The sequence below is a fragment of the Carassius gibelio genome, chromosome A13, assembly GCF_023724105.1.
Source record: "Carassius gibelio isolate Cgi1373 ecotype wild population from Czech Republic chromosome A13, carGib1.2-hapl.c, whole genome shotgun sequence".
Taxonomy (NCBI): Eukaryota; Metazoa; Chordata; class Actinopteri; order Cypriniformes; family Cyprinidae; genus Carassius; species Carassius gibelio.
The window spans coordinates 23208309-23228707 of record NC_068383.1 but is presented as its reverse complement, the minus strand read 5'-3'; the positions used below and the strand labels follow the sequence as shown (position 1 = coordinate 23228707).

The 20399-nt window shown below is 35.7% G+C and overlaps 2 protein-coding genes across 2 annotated transcripts in view; one reads left to right on the top strand and one right to left on the bottom strand.

Annotated features, from left to right (window-relative positions):
- Positions 1–12929, bottom strand: part of LOC128026667 (myomesin-2) — a 50271-nt gene extending 37342 nt beyond the window's left edge. Inside the window, exons 1-15 of the mRNA XM_052613916.1 lie at positions 12814–12929; positions 11719–11827; positions 10403–10460; positions 10078–10232; positions 9831–9917; positions 8212–8300; positions 8035–8085; positions 7775–7939; positions 6384–6545; positions 6080–6221; positions 4096–4295; positions 3958–4011; positions 2925–3052; positions 1857–2040; positions 1443–1617 (exon numbers count right to left, since the gene is read on the bottom strand). Coding sequence (XP_052469876.1) covers positions 1443–1617; positions 1857–2040; positions 2925–3052; positions 3958–4011; positions 4096–4295; positions 6080–6221; positions 6384–6545; positions 7775–7939; positions 8035–8085; positions 8212–8300; positions 9831–9917; positions 10078–10232; positions 10403–10460; positions 11719–11804 — 1736 coding nt within the window. The 5' untranslated portion in view covers positions 11805–11827; positions 12814–12929. The remainder of the gene's footprint in view (positions 1–1442; positions 1618–1856; positions 2041–2924; positions 3053–3957; positions 4012–4095; positions 4296–6079; positions 6222–6383; positions 6546–7774; positions 7940–8034; positions 8086–8211; positions 8301–9830; positions 9918–10077; positions 10233–10402; positions 10461–11718; positions 11828–12813) is intronic.
- A 1057-nt stretch (positions 12930–13986) lies between these two features.
- LOC128026678 (ribonuclease T2) lies at positions 13987–19344 on the top strand. The gene is made up of 10 exons (XM_052613932.1): positions 13987–14186; positions 14389–14486; positions 15251–15305; positions 15417–15466; positions 15731–15788; positions 15880–15944; positions 16032–16145; positions 16952–16997; positions 17494–17568; positions 17787–19344. Exons 2-10 carry the CDS (start codon positions 14416–14418, stop codon positions 17970–17972), a joined length of 720 nt encoding a protein of 239 aa, XP_052469892.1. The 5' UTR covers positions 13987–14186; positions 14389–14415; the 3' UTR covers positions 17973–19344.
- The last annotated feature ends 1055 nt before the right edge of the window (positions 19345–20399 follow it).

Here is a 20399-nt window from a genome sequence, read left to right as displayed (position 1 = left end):
GTCTTTAAAATTCGAACACATTATTCTCTATGGGAGTACACACACCGGTGGCGCCATTTGCCGTCTGTCCGTGGCGCCCAGCTACGACTCAGAACGCTGTTCAAATTTCTGCCGCGCCACAGAGCGCAATCTGCATAGTTTTATATTTAAAAACCCAGATGTTATAAACTGAAACTGAAATTAAGTACTAAGCAGTAAGTAGGCCTAGACAACAGATACCACAAAACAATAACAGACTTTTTATAATAACACAGATTCTTTTCATTAATTAACGTTCAAAACTCAGCTTTTATCAATTAAAATCATATATTTAAAATAATAATAATAGATGAAGTTAAAACTCTCCCATCTTGCTGCGAAATTGAGCTCACGCATATAGAATGTGCGCGTCCGGTGTGCGATACCTTGAGTTGTCCTACATGTGGCGCGACGCGACGCGACGCTTCTTGTACGGTGTGCGACCGCCTTAAGGGTATTTTTTGGGCCTGGAGAAGTTTTGTCATGCCCTGATATTTGTGCTTTTGTCAGTTTCTTATAAATATCTAAATGTCTAAAGTCTAATCTCACTGTAATCAAACTGGGCCATAATAATATGTGAGCAGCATGTATGTACATGATTGTGTTTTTGAGAAAAAAAAATGTATGCGTGGTTAGTGAAAAACTAAAAATGTTAAATCACTTGAATAAGGCCATAAAACACATACAGAACATTGGTTCCCGGGACCTTTGCGAACTGGAGCTTGTAGCCTAGTATTTTTCTTTCTAAATTATGTGAAAATCATCTTGTTTACTCACACACGGAAAACAATATATTGATTAAAATTTTCTGAGACACTTTTTGTTGGTAAAAGTCATATGCGAGTAGGCATCAACAATCATGAATATCATTGTGATTTACACCTGAGAAGACAAAGGCCTGCATAATGAGCTGCATAATGAGCTGTTCTGTCAGGTTTTTCACTGAGAGGGGAATGTGAGGACAAAATAAATCTATATAATTTTTTTTTTTGTAGTTTATTTAGAATATATTTAATTATCCCACATCATAATTTTATATTCATTTGCGAGTGCAGTTAAACAGTTTATTAGGAAAAATCAAAGCTGACTTTCAAAGCAGAATTTATTGCATCATTTCTCCAGTCACACAATCTTCCAGAAATCCTTTTAACAATCTGTTTTCTACATTATATATATATATATATATATATATATATATATATATATATGTGTGTGTGTGTGTGTGTGTGTGTGTGTGTGTGTGTGTGTGTGTGTGTGTGTGTGTGTGTGTGTGTGTGTGTGTGTGTGTGTGTAAAAACGTATACGCGTTCATCGACTCCAGAGGGTTAAATGTTAAAAAAAAATTTCAAGAGTTTTTCTGACCTGAGTTTCAGATGCTTTCGTGGAAAGTGCCTCAAATCATTTCACCTAGACTAAGCTTATACCTGGTCTGCTTATGGGGCTTGTGATTGGCAGAGGTCCAGTCCTTAGATCCTTTCACACAAGAATCAATGTAATATCCAATCAGGTTATTGGGATCCTTTGGAGGTGCCCACTGGATTAGAACAGAAGTGTCTGTCTCTCTTGTTGCAACGACTTGTCCAGGGGCTGAGGGCACACCTGAATGAACACAGAACTTCATTTCAGGGGGATTTCATCAACCAGCCCAATCAATCCATCAATTACCTATCATGCATGAATCTGTTCCACTACAGAAAGGCAGATAAAAAATCACTACTGCCTTAATTACAACATTAAAGTCAGAGCAAAGTCAGAGATCTATATGCCATTTCATATGCATTTGAAATACATCGTAGGCACATTGGCCTTTCTGTGACATGCTTGTTTAGGGCATTTACCCTTCAGTTGCAGGGTTGTTATAGTATTGGTGGGCTCAGAAGGCTCGCTGATGCCGTACATGTTAGCGGATAGCACACGGAACTGATAGTTCTTTCCCTCGAGCAGGTCGAAGACGGCATAGCGAGGAGATCTGATGGGTACTTTAGTGTTCACTCTCTGCCAGGATCCAGCTCCAACTTGAAGCTATAAAAGTCAATAAAAACACACGATTACACAAATATGTATTGTGTGGGAAAATAAGACTGACCGCTTCAACCTCTCACAAAAACAAGTTTGTAAAAGTAAAGAAAAAAAAAATCACAGTTGTCTATTGTTGACAGTTATTAAATTAAATAAAGATTAAATAGAGCAAAAGACAGACAGTGGATTTGCCACAACCCCAAAGTCTGCAAACACAACACATTTCATTTTGTTTTTATGTTTAGAAGGAACATCTGAGACAATTGATCATTTAAATAAACTGTTAATTTAATATTGGGACAACAGATTAAATACAATGACAGGAAATTAACTTTGTTAATGCTTTGTTTTCATAAATAACCTCCTACAGCTATTTCTATTCAGAAGTCAAAAAACTTTATTAACAATTACACAACCGAAAACAAAGTCAGAAATACATTTGCAGCCCTTTTGGATCATCACATAACTTTGCATGACTATTATTATGATTGCATTAATATAATAACAATAATAATACAAATATGCTTGTAGTGCAATATTAAGTTATTATTGTATCAAAAAAATTTATAAAAATGGGTCTTTGATATCAGTTATTGGAATGAAACAAAAGAAAATGGTTTTAGAATATATAATTAAAACAACAATATCAGTCATATCTATTTCTAAGCTATGAAAGATTAACTTCTGAGAAATAAATTGTTCCTGTGGGCTGTGCTGCATCATTTAATGCGAAACAAAAACTAATTAAAAAATATCCCTCTTAAACTTTCTTACACTCTAGGTGTTTCTCAATGGATAAAAGGTGATATGCAAAGAAAAGTAAACAGCTGAAACAAAGTTTGTGACTATTCGGCTGGGTCATCGTCTGGCAGTGAGCTGAAACTAACCTTCTCAATGTAATACCACATGGGGGCTTTGCTATGGTAGACTGGAGGGACCCAACTGAGCACAACATATGTTCGGTCCGTCTCTGAAGCACAGATTTTAGAGGGAGGTCCTGGAGCTTTTCCCTCGGCTGCAGCCAAAGCACATCAAACAGAATTACTGACACACACCAACACACACACACATTTACACACACTAGAAATTATCCAAGCAATTTCACTAGCTTTAAAAGCAAGTTTAATATCATGGACTGATATGTGAATATCATTGCCACTGCTATATATACACACACACAAATGCATGTACATGGGTGACACTGGTTGATGTGTTCATTTCAACTTGAAAAAGAACCACCGATGTTTGTGTGTTCCCTTCCTGATAGAATTCTCATCAAAAACGAATCAGTACCTCTCAGAAGAGAACCAATTATGGGCTAGATAATTATTGCCAATTCTGAAAGCAAAAAGCTTGAAAAGAATAGGGGGGAAAGCATTAAGTGACAGCTGCTGTCATCTAATACATAATACAAATGCAAAAGACACACAAACCTGACTTGAGTGACAAAAGGAAGAACATTTTAAGGCAGATCCACCCCACAATATTTAAGGATGCAGTAAAGGGGATTTCCAGATGCCATTTTTGAGCTCTAAGGCTAATGATCATGTTATCCTGCATTGATTGTCAATAAATGAATGCATTTTGAATGTATAAATAATTAATAAGGAGTTCTGATTGTGAGTTTGATTAACTTGACAGTACTATTATTTTAGGCAAAAATCATTATTTTACGCGTTTAATATAAGAACCAAATGTAAAGTACACATTTGTTTTGACTAAAGAATTTCATATTCATCAAAAGTAACTTATACTCAATCTATACTTAACTTGCCATTTTTTGTTATTACTATTGAAATGTCCATGAGTTTTTCCATTATTTGTTAAAGATTATATTCATTTCCATGGTTTTAACACGCACTGAAATCACACTTTCAAATCTGACCAGTTTTTCAGTGAATAAATCAAACTATAAAGTACCTTCAAGGTCATCATAGTAAGTCACGACGTCGAGTCTTCCACCAAGTTTTGTGGCTGTTGAATCAAACAGCAGTACATTATGAACATATCCAGTGTCAGTCACTAAATGTAACTTCATGAGAACTTAGTTTTGCTCACCATGAAGTCTCTCAAACTCTGTAGGGTCCAGAGCAGCAATGGGCTCAGACATCCTGGAGGGTCTGCTACTGCCGCGAGAGTTGACGGCACGTACGCGGAAGTAATAAGAGTGTCCCTCAAACAGACCCTGCACGGGATATTTGCAGTTCTTTGCAGGGGAGTCGTTACACTGCACCCAGTTCTCTGTTCCAACTTCACACCTGGCCAACAAGAGATGAAAAAAAACATGAACAATGAATATGGACAGTAGTCAAGATTATACTATCATTACTTCCACACTGCTGTGAAAGAGGAGATGATACGTCCCACTTTTGCATTCCGAGGAGATGATAAGAGCCAAGGAGCATGCCTACGTAATTGCAGATCCATGCATCACTTAACAGTCTGATTACTGCCTGACTAGAGTAAATTTGAGCTTGACACTAATGCAGCTCAAAGTGACAGGGAACAAACCACTCACAGCATATATTAACCTATGCAATGTACGTTACAGGCGAAAATATGTGTGTAGCTATTTCCTAAGCAGCTTCATTGGAAAGGACAACAATATTTATTCTGTATTAGAGATCCTACAATTAAGTAACTTGAATATAACTTAAAGCACACTTAAAACTGTAGACTTTAAGCACACTTTGTCTAAGTCAATAAAACCCAAATTTATTTTAAAGAAACATAATAACACAAGCATTTTTAAGTAAAACACTGCATAAAATGAAGTTTACGTTTTAAACAACAAAACACAGAAAATCAACGGAGAATTGACAGCATCCTTTTTTGGGTCCACAAATAGATATTTGCGACAAGGCAAATATATGTGGGATCTGTCAAACATATATTTTTGCTTTTAAAATGTGCACAGGCTGAAGAAAGGAAGTGATACACAGTTTTAGAATGCACTTTTATAAACTGTACTCGTGCGTGAGACGCAGAAACGCAAAATTGAGGCGTAATGGTCAAAGACTTATGTTTAGTATGGAAGCCCATTTCTGCCACTGAATAAACAATAAAACAAGGTAATTGTGCCTTTTTATCTCACAATACTGACTTTGTCCTCAGAATTGCGAGTTCATACAGTTTCTTGAAATTCTGACTTTAAAACACGCAACTGCAAGTTATAAAGTCAAAATTGCAAGTTATAATCAGAATTGTGAGATATAAAGTCAGAATTGCGAGTTATAAGGAGAATTGTGAGATATAAACTTGCTATTCAGAGAAAATGAAATTCTGAATTGTGAGTTTATATCACAAAGACCTAGTTTTATGTTCTATTTAGTGGCGGAAACGAACTTCCATAGTTTAGTGCCTTTTGCGTAGTAAAACAATTAAAAACCTCTGGTATCTTAAATGGTTTCTAATAAATATTACATATAAAAATCTCTAAAATATCATATTTAAATAGAATATGCAGCTAACAAGGGTACAGAAATAGAGCGCAAATTTTTCAACATCCAATATTGCTTTCAGTGTCATTTACTGACTAGTTTCTGTGGGTAGCAGGTTAATTGCATCGGACACATTACGTTAACATTTGTCAATCAGGTAGATTCCAGAATAATCCTCACTTGCATAGAAAGAAGACCGGTTTGCAATGAAAAGACTGTCAGTAGGTATCAGACTATCAGTAGGTTGTTCTAGTACATTTAACACCTGATTAAATTGCAGGTGGAATGTGGATAAGATGAACCGTTTTGTGAGGAGAAGCTGTAAGCTAATCTAGTGCAACCGTTTCAATTTGTGTTGAGTTAACAAAATCAAGATAACAGTATCGTGAATAACCAGTTTGATATAGGTTACCGAAAACCTGGCTCAAGTTAGCTAAGAAAAAATGTCTAGCAGATATTTGACAATTTTTTTATCGAATGCCATGACATTCAGCTATTTTAAAGTGTGAAGTGTCCAAATATTTATAGAGGCCACGGTATCAAATAACTTGTATTCCACAAAACCACTCCCACTGGGAAGACACCTTAGTCAGCGCAGTCACCTGTCAACAAAGTATCCAGTGATGGGGCCTTCAGTGGTGGTGTTAGGAGGTTTCCAAGACACAATGACATAATCTCTATTTGCATCATGGATCTTAATGTCCATTGGGGCTCCGGGAACTTGAGGAAGTGGAGGTGGACCATCTGCCAAGACAAAGAATGATGATTCCTACACACCACTGATTCGCTGAGGGAATCACTCCCAAACAGATGTATGCGCTATATGAGATGAATTATGCTAATCCAGACCTTTAAAGAATCACATAAGATTTTCAACAAGCCTTGGAAAAGTTCACAACTCTTTACCATCAACGAAGACGTAAGCCCTGTGGACCGCATCGCCTCCCTTGGTCACCATGCGGAGGGTGTAAAGACCCTCATCATCCTTAGCAAGTTGAGTGAGCGTGAGCTTGGCAACACCTCCTCCAGACTCCATTTTCACCCACCTGGACTCTTTCAGGAGATACTCTGGAGGGCCCAAAAAAACAACATGGGGTATGAGAGGAGAGAAAATTAAACTATTTCTTTTGTAGAATAGACTGCAGATCTGTAAAGTGTAATCTGATCATTCAAGAAAAGAGATTGGAGTGAAATGAGTCATACAAATGGACATAAAAAGCTTAAAATTTTGCTCTGTGCATAACTCGACTGCAAAACACACCTACAGAACAACCTGAAAATTAATATATGACCCGGGTGAATGCCACAATAAATAAATGCAGCTGTCCTTGGTTATTTAAAATACAGCAAAAAAAAAAAAAAAAGTATTTCAGACTAAATATATGTCACTATTCATGCATTTGAATAAGTACAATATATCACAAATGTCAAATATATATTAAAATAACAATAAATAGCGATAATCACCTAAATACATTGTATTAAAATGTTTTAATACAAGAAAGCATCCACTTTTTGCGAACTTCCATGAACATTTTTGAATGTTTTTGAACACATACTGTACATGCCATTAAATGGGAGATACAGTTCTTGACAGTGTCATATATATTTGAAACTACTCTAATGGCTAATTGGGTATATACAAAATTTCATAAAGGCAAAATGCATAATGTCTGCGTCAGTAACAGTATAAAATGGAACTGAAATCTGTTTATTTGAGCAGCCATTATAAAACACTAGCTCCTCAAATGATATGCATTTGGGATGGGACATCTGTTTGCTAATTAATAGATAATAGGGGATTCAGAACAGTCCTTCTTTTTCACATTATTTTCGGTGCACAAAATACACTTTTTGTTCCACTGACTTCCGTTAATATGCATGCAAATGTGGGTGAGTGGAAACACAAGCGAATGCGAAGTTAGTTCACATTTTGCTGCATTCCAAAGTTCAAGTTTGGTGAACTTTGACCTACGGGTTCACATCAGAACAGAAGACTGAAACGTCACAGCATTGCCTCGTGACTGAATAAAAAGGATGTAAATTTAAAACCGCAGCACTGCAAGAAAGTGGAGTAGATTGTATGTTTTAGCATTTTGGATTTACTTGTTTTGTGTTGAATAACTTTACATTTAAAAAAAAAAAAACGCTGCAGAACGTGACATCATATCAACTGCTGAGGGTCAAGAATTAGAAATTTCGCATTCTCAAAGTCTAGCATGACCGTGGCTTTATTAACAATAACCTCACTACAGTCACACACTATTTGTATTGGCCTTTTTTTGGCCAGTTCCTACCGTCTCTGTACCACAGCGCCTCAGGCTGAAGGTTAGCCAGGTTGGGGTTAATGATCATCTTGCAGGTCAACGTGACCTTATCGCCTTCTTTTCCAAAGGTCACGTCAAACGTCTCAGTGTAGGTGATGTTAATCTTTGTATACTTGATTTCGGGTAAAATGGCATCTGAGAAATACCAAAACGGTTATTATCGTTCATGACTTGTTTGTAAAACATTATCATTTATTCACTCTTTAATGAATAAAGCCCTTCACACTTACACTGGTAAGGCATCCAGGAATAAGGAGTGGACTCTTTTTCCTCTTTGCATCCTAAAAGTCAACATAGAGATGATTTTGTAAAGAAAAGATTCATCGTCTGAATTTGGCTAATTTCTCCAGCAACTGTATCTTGCTTAGATATGCTTAGATTACAGAAAACAGGAGAAAAAGCCTTACTCTTCACAATGATGGAGGCCTGGGAAGAAACCTGTCCATGTGTGTTTGAGGCTACAGCCGTGTACATTGCAGTGTCATCAGTTGAACACCTACAAAAACATACATTACTCATTCAAAGGTGTCTACAACTTCATTCAATACACTTCACCCACTCCAATAATTAATCAGTCAATAAATAATCACTATGATTGTTATTTCATTGGATATATGCCACAGTCATTTCCTAATTGACATTTGGAAAGCACATAGAGTGCTTTTCCATCATGATGGATAAATTACCAGTTAACTAATGCTCTAATGTCAAGAGGATAATTGCACCAAACTAAATGCTAATGTAGACTAGCGCCTGTTTTCAGAACGTGTTCAACACGGGAGGCTCTGAGGCTTGAATGGCAAACACGAGATGCAAGGGACAGGAAAATGAGACGACTGTAATGTGACCTTCAGAGTGACCGTGCTATATTAGAGCCTTCTCCCCTGGCCCCTGTGGTCTTGAAGAGAATGGCTGTGTGTCAAAAAGTGAAAGGTTTGGCCATTTTAGAAAAAAATTCTGAGAGCCAAGCTTCACCTGTGAGGTTTGGGCTCTGAATGCAAGACGCCGTCAGGAATGTGACATAAGGGCCCGGGTGAGTTTTTGTGGGACTGACAGGGTTGACAGCAGTGAAAGTCATCTCTCTGTAAGGCGCCGGAGTGTCAGATGACACCAAACTCAGCACTCTGACATTAACAGCTGACAGGAGCTCAAGACGTGGGCGGCGCATCCACTGGCCCTGGACTAAATTGGAAAAGTTCACATGCAATCCCATTGACATGACTTCCTTTTGTGGAAATTAACTTGCTGGTAACATTTAATAATGTTTTAGAGGGGGAATCTCACGAAACCGATCAAGAGCTTGTCCTTTTGGGGTCAAACTGCATTGCAAAATGTTTAAGAAAAAGCATTGAGAACATGAAGAATGTTTTGGAATCATTAAAATGTATGACAATAGTAGGATGAGTTAAAGAAAAAATTGCCTTATTTTAATTGTCAATCATCTGCACATTATTATGTATTTGTTGTACTTTCTTTGAGTTAATTAGATGATTTAAATAAAATGGTAGATTAATCTGAACTAGTTTATTACAATAATTATTTAAATAAAAATAGGCACAAAATAAAGAGAATAACCTCTGAAAATTGCACAAAAAATAAAATAAAAAATCTGTTAAACATTCAGGTGCATTATAAACGTTGGGGGAATTTACTTTTTTTTATTTATTTTTTTATTTACCTAATGGTCAAGATATGTTTCAATGTAAAATCTTACTGGATCTAAAATAGGTTACATTATCTATAAGCAAATGTGTTTATTTTTTAGGTGAACTGCATCTTTTTTTTTGAGATTGCTGCTAGACAAAAGTTTTTCAAAAGTTTAACAACTTGCAAGTCTCGTTTTTGAAAGTTTTCTGCTTTCTGGCCAATTAATAACTAGGAAGTGAGCATGTAATGAGCACTCAACCCGAGTCTTGTCACTCATTCAAGTTTGTCTCTCATTCCGTTCAATCAGATCATCAGTAAACCATATTCTGTCATTGCATCACGAAAAAGTCGAAATATTACACAGAAAAGTTTAAATTACCGGAGGATGGTGAGCGCATGTAATCCTGCATTGCTCTCCACAAAGTACTTTCCAGAAGAAATGTCCAAGATGACATCATCCTTGAACCTGTAGAATATGGCATGTAACAACAATAAATCATCTCAGAGTTTCTTTATACATGGTTACACGTATTATGAAATGTTTGATGCAATTAACAAGCCTGCAACTTCAATGTCAAAGTGACGTTGTGTGACCGCAGAAGAGATTAGACTTGAAGAAACCTCACCATTTGACTTGTGGGGTGGGATATCCCTCCACAGTGCAGAAAAGTTTAATAGCACTGTTTTCATACACTGTGTGGGACCTCAGTCTAACCACAAACTTGGGGCCCCTGATCATGGTCTCCTCACGGATGTGTTTCTCAGGCATCTTCTTCTCCACCTGATGAAACGAGACAAACAATTCATTGTCCTTTTCAGTCCTATTTAACCCTTGATGCCTACTACAGGCAACAGCAAATATCTTTAAACTATATTAAAGTACATGTTGACTAATGTGTGTATTATAACAGCAACATGTCAAGAAAGGAATAATTGTTTAAAGAGCTTTACCACTCCTTGGATTCTCTTCTGTGTTCGGTACTGATATTTCACCTGTTCAGCCGCAGAGCTGAAAACACATTTTCATACACTCTTAAAAAAGCTATAAAACTATCAATGGGGCGGTACCCTATAAGGTACAAAAGTTAAAAGGTATATATTATTAGTATACATATTACTACTATATATGTGTGTGTGTGTGTGTGTGTGTGTGTGTGTGTGTGTGTGTGTGTGTGCGTGCGTGCGTGCGTGTGTGTGTGTGTGTGTTTTAGTAGCTGAAGTGTACATATTAGTAGATTTTGACAGTTTTGTACTTTTTTTTTTTTTTTTTTCTAAGAGTGTATAATAAAATGATACCACTGGGCTCAAAGCATAACTTTAAACAAACAGCATGAGAGAAACATGACACAGAATTAATCAACGCTTCATGTTATATCAGGTTAATAATCAGTTTATTCATTTTTGACATGCATTCAAACATACAAAAGCATATCATAACTCATGCATTTCAAGCAACACCTTTTAGGGCGGTCTTAAGTGGAAAGAAACAAGTAAAACAAACAGGTTTAAAAAAGAACTTTAGTTCACATGAATACCTATTACAGGTTTTAACCTATGATAATAAAAAGAAACATAAAAATGACCTTTTGACCCTTCAGAGGGCAAACAATTACTATCACCATCACAATGTTGCTTTGGTGTGGAATTCTTTTCACTAACATAAAATGTTTAAAAAAATAAATCAGCTTTTGTTCTGATATATTAAAATATACAAATTTTGATAATTTTAGGGCAAGTTATCAATTTTAATGACCAAATGTACTATTGAAAGCAAAATGTTTCCAGGCAATATCTGAGTATTTGTTGTCCTGTGCATCATATATGATCAGTCAAGTTAAACCTCTGGCCCTGAAACTGACCATTTGAATCCCCTTTTGGCTAACTTTCAATTTATTTTAAATGGTCCTGCAGTGTGATAAATGTAACCTGTGCTCTCTCTCTCTCTCACTAATATGATCTCAAATAACCCGCATGCATAATTAGAAAAGAGTTTTACATGGAGTATAGCGTGTCGCACTGCAGGCCATGTCAACTTCCTAAAGTATTTCATGTCAACTACCCAGAGGAAGTATAGTGACAAGAAGGGAACATCTACTGTGGGTAAAAGGGTGTATTAGCAGAGCTCCAGCAATGCTATTATATGTTATACATGATGTTACTGTTTTATTACAAGTAGTTTTAGTATTGCCGTGGACATCATGATTAGCTGCAACAATTCATTAAACTTGAACTTGCTTGATTTGAGCTGCTGTAGATCTTCAGCTTACCTGGAGTATTCCCGAACAACATAGTTAGACTCGGTACTGAGGTATTCTCGACCGAAATGCTTGTGTCTGGTAACAACTGCAGCCATATTTGGCAACCTATGAATAAAACCTGGAACGAAAACATGCAGCGTCTTTGCACACAAAACAAGACAAAATGCTTTCATTGATAGATGCTTATTACTGTTCTCGATTTCCTATCTCAGTGCTTGACATTATTTGGTACAGTTTGTAGTAAACTGAGCAGAGTACGGCCTGCTACTGATATGATTTAGGTGTTAGGGCCTGTTGGTGGAGATGAAGAGGAGGGGCGCTCTGGAGCTTTGGGCCAAAGGGAAGCCAAACCTCACGGCAGTTTAAAATTAGAGGTTGGGGGTTGGGATATTGGACAGTCCAAGGAGATGGGTACAGTATTCCAAGGCGATTTCTACTGTATAGTGTACAAGAACAAGGACAAGCTATTATTGTGTAAATGTACTTGACTATGGAAAGATTACCAACTTCTCATGAATGTTTTTCTTCTAATATGGACAAACTACACTACAATTCAAAAGGGGCATGAACATATTCCCCATTTATTTTTGATAAATATTTACACAAACAATCATGCACTCAAATGCAGCATTGCATTATCTCATTCACATATGAAGCCCACATACCTCACATACACTTTGCATATCTTATGCACAGTTTTCAATAACATATTTGACAGACAACATGTAAAAATAAATTAATTGATCACTTTCCATAATGCATCAAGAATTACGGGAGGGAGATACATATTTCAAAGGTCATTTCATCCAACAGGTCACTTTTAAGAGACACATTTTCCACAGACCAAACAATGTCAAAGTCTGCCCAGTTATTCATTCATTCATATTCACAATGCCCCGAAACTGGTTAAAATTGCAACTTTTTGTGAATGCCTTCAAAGTCAAGTGCAGCTCCCACTCAGGCAAACATCATTCGAGATAGATCAACATCCAACCAAGGCAATGTTCTAAAGTTCCCTTTAGCCTGGACTATTTTGTATTTCCACAAGGACAACTCTGCATTATAATTTCAAAAATGTGGAAATAAAGGGCCAGACATACTCACCCCAGGAGAATACAAGAGCGCGACGCGGAGGTAGATGAGCCTCTACCCGCCAGTGAGAGACCAGCTGATGAAAAGCAAAATATTACCCATGCGGAATGTTGCCTCTCCCGCATCCCATTTATGGATAGGCATTAAACTATATATAGCATTTACACTTTCTTCCCACATCATTTTGCACTGATATTAAGATACCAGACAGACGTTTTAAATCGACGCGGGATACTGAAAGAGTTAAAAAATAAAAATAAAAAAGAGAGACAGAGAGTGAGAGTTTAATTTAAGGTGAGTCGAACGGAAATTGTTATATTGAAATAATGTGTTAACGTAAATACATATTAATTGGTTTGAATTAGTGGAAAATTAACGAAATGTAGTATGGCTGTTTTTTTTGTTTTTTTTACATTTTTAACATTTTTTTATTAATTAATATATTTATTTCATTGTTAAACAACAGTTTTGTTTTTATTTTTGAATGTTTTAAGCGATAAAATGTATGATCTTGATACAAGGCTAAGTGATCTTCTAAGAACAAACATCCATTTTTTCCGCGAGTAGCGGCACCAAATGGCATTACACAAATAACAACAAGTGCTTTATTCTGTGTTTTTATTTTATTTTAAACCCACAACATTCAAATTAATTGGTGTAGATTTTCAAAATGCGCAAACTCGCTGTGTCTCATGAATGGTGTTCTTGCAGATATGAATGGAGACACAGACAAAGAAAGTAAGAGAGGATAGTTTATTAATGGATTTACAGAAATCAAACATTACCACAAAATACATAACAAACAAGATAAAACAATGAGGGGTGAAAGAAAGAAGTCACAATAAAAATATAAAATAAAAATAAGATGCATTAATAATTAATGTAAATACTTTGATGTACAGCAACAAATAATACTAAAGTCTAATGACAAATTTGATTTAGATCTCAAAAAAAAAAAAGTTTTGAGTAGCCTAAATCAAAGAGTGGCAACAGAAGAATCCCGTTCATATACCATTTACCAAAAGGAACTGTAGCATTGACATTAGAAAAGTTCATGGTTGCGTAATTTCCATAGACAGCTTAATCTGCATAATCCACTTTCACGTGACATAAATTGTTTGCTTGTCACATGACTTGACCGCGCACGCGCTGCTTTGACCTCACACTGTAAACAGTGTGAAAAATGCACAGAGGGCAGCAGTGTGTGAATAAGGAAGTGGCACTGAAGTGACTCGATCTCAAAGTGTTTCGGAAAGATATGACTGGGCTGTCCTGCCGTAAGACATACACCCAAACTGAGTAAAAACTTTAAAACCGACCCTCTCTGTTACTAAGAGGACGTGAAAAGTGCATGTAAATTGAACGGGCATATCAGACTTAAACAGGTAACTGACGTCTTAACTTAGTTTTTTTTTTTTTTTTTTTTTTCTTTCTTTTCTTTCTCACTTTTGATTATGTTTCTTCTGGGCGCAGTTTTTGTGTCATTTTTTGTGACTTTGTCTTATAGAGTTTTTTGTATATATGTATGTTTTTGTATACAATGTACGACTATGAACGCTGATAAATTATGCTTTTGTTCTCGTTAAGACGAACAGACTTGCACCATCTGCAAGAATGAGATTCATTGCACTTGGCGTCATTCTTTGTGCTGGATATTTCTGTTCAACAGCCTTAGCCCATCCTCGGTATGTCATCAAATGCATTTATACATATTGATGCGTTTTAAAGTTGGGGCGTATTAGCAGCCAGACAATCAATATTGTTCATAGCCTCATATGTTTGTGTTTTCCGGTGTTTATTGAGCAAGATACACTTATTAAAGAGTAAACAGTATATACAATACAAGACGTTTAAATGGTAGTGATAGTGGTGGTGGTGGTGGAGGGGAGGGGAGGGGGGCGATTGGGGTAAGGATTGTTGGTTGTGAAATGTGCTTAAGGCACAACATTATTACAATAATAATAAAAAGAAAAATAATTTATCTTATCTTATATATATATATATATATATATATATATATATATATATATATATATATATATATATATATATATATATATAATGGTTTTATTTATTGTACTGCTTTTAATGATTTTATATGATTCATGACATTTAAATAATACTCCCACTAATAAACATTGTCACAGTATTCTTTACTGTAAACCAGTAAAATTACAATAATAGAAATCTAAATATAACGAAAAGTGCTATTCAGAATAATAGAAATTACAAAATGTTGCGCATTACAGCAAAAATAATTAAGTTAATGAGATGCAGGCATTTGCATGGTCGTAATGGTTTTAATATGCTTCTGATACTATGACCATGTTTTCTACATAGACACATAACAGTGAAGCAGTTTTTTGGGTTTTGTGTTTTGTACAAAATATTTGCCAGATAGTAATTGTCACCCTGAAATCATACATATTGAACTGACTGCTTTTTTTAGGGGAGATTGGACGAAACTCATCATAACTCGACATTGGCCACAGACATTTTGCAGTGTATTGTATTGCCTTTACTTTCCATTATTTTATTGCCATTATTGCAGGTGCACCATATATTGCTCCTCCACTGGGTATTGAGGGATAAATTAAGTTGTTTTTCATTTATAGGTGGAACAATGCACAACAAATTTAAGCTATTGGACTCTGCATGGATTATGGTATGTTTATGGAGACAAATGTTCTTCTTAATGCTTGTTAAAGTACAACACCTTCGTGTTTTGAGGTGCATTAAATTAATAGGGACTTATTATCTAATATGTACTATTTGTGATCATCATCTGAGTTTATTAAATGCATGATATTAGAGGTTGTCACGTGATCTTAAAAATCATCTGATAAGGATGACAGTGCCAGTGAGTGTGAGGATGATTATAATTAATGACAGTAGAAGTATTTGAAGAAAATGTTTGTTGTTGTTGCAGGCCCAACACTGGCATGAGGTGCAATACATCCTGGCATTTTAATGTCAGTTTGATCGAGGTAGTTTGCTTGCCTTGCTCGCCCTGTTGGATCTCATGTATTTTAACTTGATGGACATGTGCTTGACAGGTTGTATGTGCATGTCTTGCAGGACTTAATCCCAGAAATGGAAAAATACTGGCCAGATCTGCTGGCACCTACTTCCCCCAAATTTTGGTATGTCAAAAACCTGCAAATGTATTTTTTTTTTTTTTTTTGATCGATTGTTTGAACTAAATAATGGACTTTTTGTTGGGTGCCCAGGCAATATGAATGGACAAAGCATGGGACCTGTGCTGCGAAAGCTGATTCTCTGAACAGTCAACACAAATACTTCAGCAAAGCTCTCGAGCTAAACCTCAAGTATGACCTCAATAGGTAAGGTCTTGTTTTTCAGTGTCATTTTAAACCGGACATTGGGGAGTTGTGTTAAAGTAAAGTTGACTGATGCAAAGCAAAAGATGATTTCATCACATACAGACATTATGTAACACTGCAGTTAAAAAAGAAATCAAAACAAGACAAATTTTATAAAACTGATATTTCGGACTCAAAAATCTGATTGCAGCCTCGATTAAAGCTTCTTCTTTTTTTTCTTTTTTAATAGCACTTATATGCAGAACTGTGATGCACATCAATTTCAATTCTACAGTATATTAAATGGATAGTTCACTCAAAAATGAAAATTGTCATCATTTACTCATCAAACCTGTATGAATTTACTCCCTATTTAATGGAAGTCATTGGCTACCAGCAACTGTTTGGTTACCAACATTCTTCAAATTATCTTCATTTGTGTTCAGCAGAAGAAAGAAATTCATACAGGTTTGGAACGACTTGAGGTTGAGTATATGATAACAGAGGTTTCATTTTTGGTTGAACTATCCCTTTACTGTGCCAAATATAATGTTACACAACAAGCGATTCATATTAATTACAACATGCCTTGATAACAAGTCTAGGACATGTCCCATTTTGGATTTCCGCATTACTACTTGTTTACTCATGTTATGCATCAGCAGCTAAGTTAAAGCAGTCCAGCCCATAATGGCTGCACAGTTATAGGAACAATGCTATAAATACTACCGGATAACACATGTCTGCTGTCTCATAGAAATGTGTTAGAAATAGCATCATACCACCCAGTCCTAGTTGATTTCCTCATGAGTCTGTTGTGTTTTCAGTGTTTTAAAGAACAACAACATCGTCCCCTCTGAGGAGTACTACACAGTAAGTAGCTGCTTTATCATTTAAGAGACACTGTGGTCCTCTGTAAATTATTCCAGTATTTTACTATGATCTTTGACCTTAGTGCTAGTCTGTGCAGTTACTATTTCTAATTACACAGTTGCATTATATATATATAAACAGCAGCTAGGGTTGTATTGGAATATGTCTACTGTAATGGTCCAGTCTGTTCCTGTCAGTGATTCCACAAATCAACTTGTGATTACATAAGTAATATAATTTAAATAATGATCAGCTCAAAAACTTCCCAAAATGCATCATCCATCTAATAAAATGCCTCTAAGTATTTTCCTAAACCACAGCTTGCATTATTATTGCCCAACAGACATCAGCATTTCAACACACACGACCTGACTTCTTGCAACCTTATGTTGCGTTTATCCAACTTCTCTATTCTTGGGATGAAGAAGTCTAAACCAGAATCTTGTGATTTATAGGCACATGAGAGTAAGTGTGTTATATTTCCTGTTTCTTGTAGCTGGATCAGGTGGAGACAGCCATTACCGGCTTTTTCGGAGTGAAGTCTAAGATTCAGTGCGTCCATTCAGGAAAGGTATGAATGAAGACAGACAGAATATTTTGCCCAACATTTTTTAACAGAAAGTTATATGAAGTTTTAAAAATGTGTTGCTATGAAAACTGACTTTACAGCTCACTTGAGTTGATATACGCTGGGTCTGATCTGCTCAGGGCAACAGTTCGATGCACACTGACCACAGTTTGCCATCAGTTTTGATAAGGTGAAATCTCATTTCTTACTGTATTTCTCAGGTTCAGACTTTGGGCCAAATAGAGCTCTGCGTCGACAGGGATTTCCAGCTGATCGATTGCGAAAAGTCAAGCAAAGAAATCTGGAGCAATGACATCCCCGCAGTGCTCGTCAGTAGCCAGTCAGATCTCAGTGTGTGTGATCACTCCGTGCCGGTCTATTACCCTCCGGTGCCCAGCAGATCATAGAGGTGGGCAACCCCAGACCTCGTGTGGGAGGAGTGTGAAATCACTGAGCAAGAGAGTTCAGACCAGGATTCATCCTGTATTTGAAACACTGGAAACAGTGTGGAAAACTTTCCTGATTACACTATATTTTTAAGCAATTGCACATCATATTCCTTTGTTGTTTTAAATGATGATGCTGGAACAGTCTAGTGAAGATTTAAGGGTGTCACAGCCTGCTGGATTCTACTGGGGTCACTTTTTATTGCAGGTTCTGTAGGTTTTACAGTTTACTGTTGCTGAACCAAACTGCTGTCATTTTTCTCATTTTTTTTTCCTAATTACATTTACCACATTTTTTATTTGTATTTTTTTTATGTTACTTTTATGACATTTAGAGTCATAAATGGGCACTGTGCATGTAGACATTTGACTTTTCCCCCCGATTCACATTATTCTAAATGATTCTCTTTTAATGATACAGTATTTTTATTATAGTAAAAACTGTTCTTTTTTTAAATCAGTATAAATTACAAGCAATGCAACAAATACTACCATGCTGTATCAATTCTTGAAAATGTACATAATATAGCACTATTATGTTCATCCAGTAAATCAGAAATATATATTTTTAGTAAGCTAATGGCTCAATTTCCATGAAAGTAACCTACTGATCCTAAAATAAAGTTAAAATGTATCTTTATTATTAAGCAAAATGCAAGTCTTTATTTCTTTTGATTCTAATATGAGTTATGACCCATCATGTTTTCAACCCATTCTCTGATATTCACTTCTTTTTATATTACAGACCTAGAGCTGTAATATTCTGCCTTTGATATATTTAATCTGATACAATTGATTTTATGTCTGCCATTCATCTCTTAATTTGCAGTGTTAATGTGTTAAATTTGTGGTAGGTTTGGAGCTTTGGGCCTAATGGCAGCAGTTGCACATTTAAGCTTCTGCCGCTGGAGGGCAGCACATGCATTCTGCCAAAAACAAAAAAGCACAATGTTTACAGATGTGTTGTTCACATTTGCACAGAATGTTCAGGTAAATCAACAGTGTTTTTCTGGCTTTTTAACCGTTAAACACCATTTTTAGATAATCATTTCATCAGAGGCTGATTTTGCCCATTTGGTGTTTATACCTAACAAAAAGCCATTTCAGATGTGGGCATTTGATGCACAACTTTTATACTGGAAAGGCATGTATAATGCTGGTGAAAGTAATTTCCATTATTATTATTATTATTCTGTTGGTACAGAGGTCTGTTACTTTAACAGTATGTGATAAATGTCTTCTATCATTCACTTCAACATCAACTTTTTTTTTTTTTTTTTTTTTTTTTTTTTAATGCAGTGTCAATTGAATAAATAAAAATTACATAATTCTGGGTGTGTTTGAATCTCTGTTATGTTGAAAGCTCCATATCTTTCCCTGCTGAACTGTGATGTTCATGCGGCCTTCGATTTGTCTCTGTCTTGATAGAAATAACAGCAACCATAATTTCAAACGGTGTTATAGAATTTTTTTTTTTTTTTAATAAGGCCATTAAGGTGTTTATGACTGCTGGTGGCCAGTATTAGGGAATGTGATGAGCAAGAACCTGTGCAAGGCAAGGCAAGTTTATTTATATAGCACATTTCGTACACAATGGTAATTCAAAGTGCTTTACATAAAAGAAAGTAAAATAATCATGAAGAAAAATAAAAAATAAAAATAAAACAAGCAATTTTAAAACTTTTTAAATGATTAAAATATTTAAAAACAGAAAATGATTTTACATAAAAAAAATAATAATAATAAAACAGTGAAAATATAGTGCAATCAGTTCGGACATTGCACAGTGCTCATTCAATAAATGCACAGGTAAAAAGATGCGTTTTGAGTCTAACACCAAACTGTATTGAAATCAGTTTTGAGTGGAGTGTTACAAGAATGGTTTCACATGCATCTGACCTTTTCTGTTCACTAATAGAACTGCAATCAATTTGTAAGACTGTTTCAGTTCAGCTTTCAGACTATTAGTGAAGTTCTGTGTCTTAGGAAGAATTTAGATTTAAATAAATAAATGAATAAATAAAAGATTTTATGGCTACAAACTAAGAATTTGTTCACCCAAATTACTAATTCATTCACTTATTTTAGAAAAATCGTGGACACACTGTACTAGTTTATTTATAATAATAATGATATGGTTTACAAAAAAATAAATAACATTTAACATTTGTGTGTGTCTGTACACACACACACACACACTCACAATATCTCTTCATTTTTGGTGAATATGAATAAAAGCATAACCATTATCTCCACATTAGCATCAGACTGGCCGCCTTCTGTTGAATAAAGACAGACAGATGTCACCTGGCTTCTAAGCCAAATGTCTTGAAGAGTTCCAGGCACAAGCATAATGGCCACAGATCACTGCCTGGAAACCATTCTGTC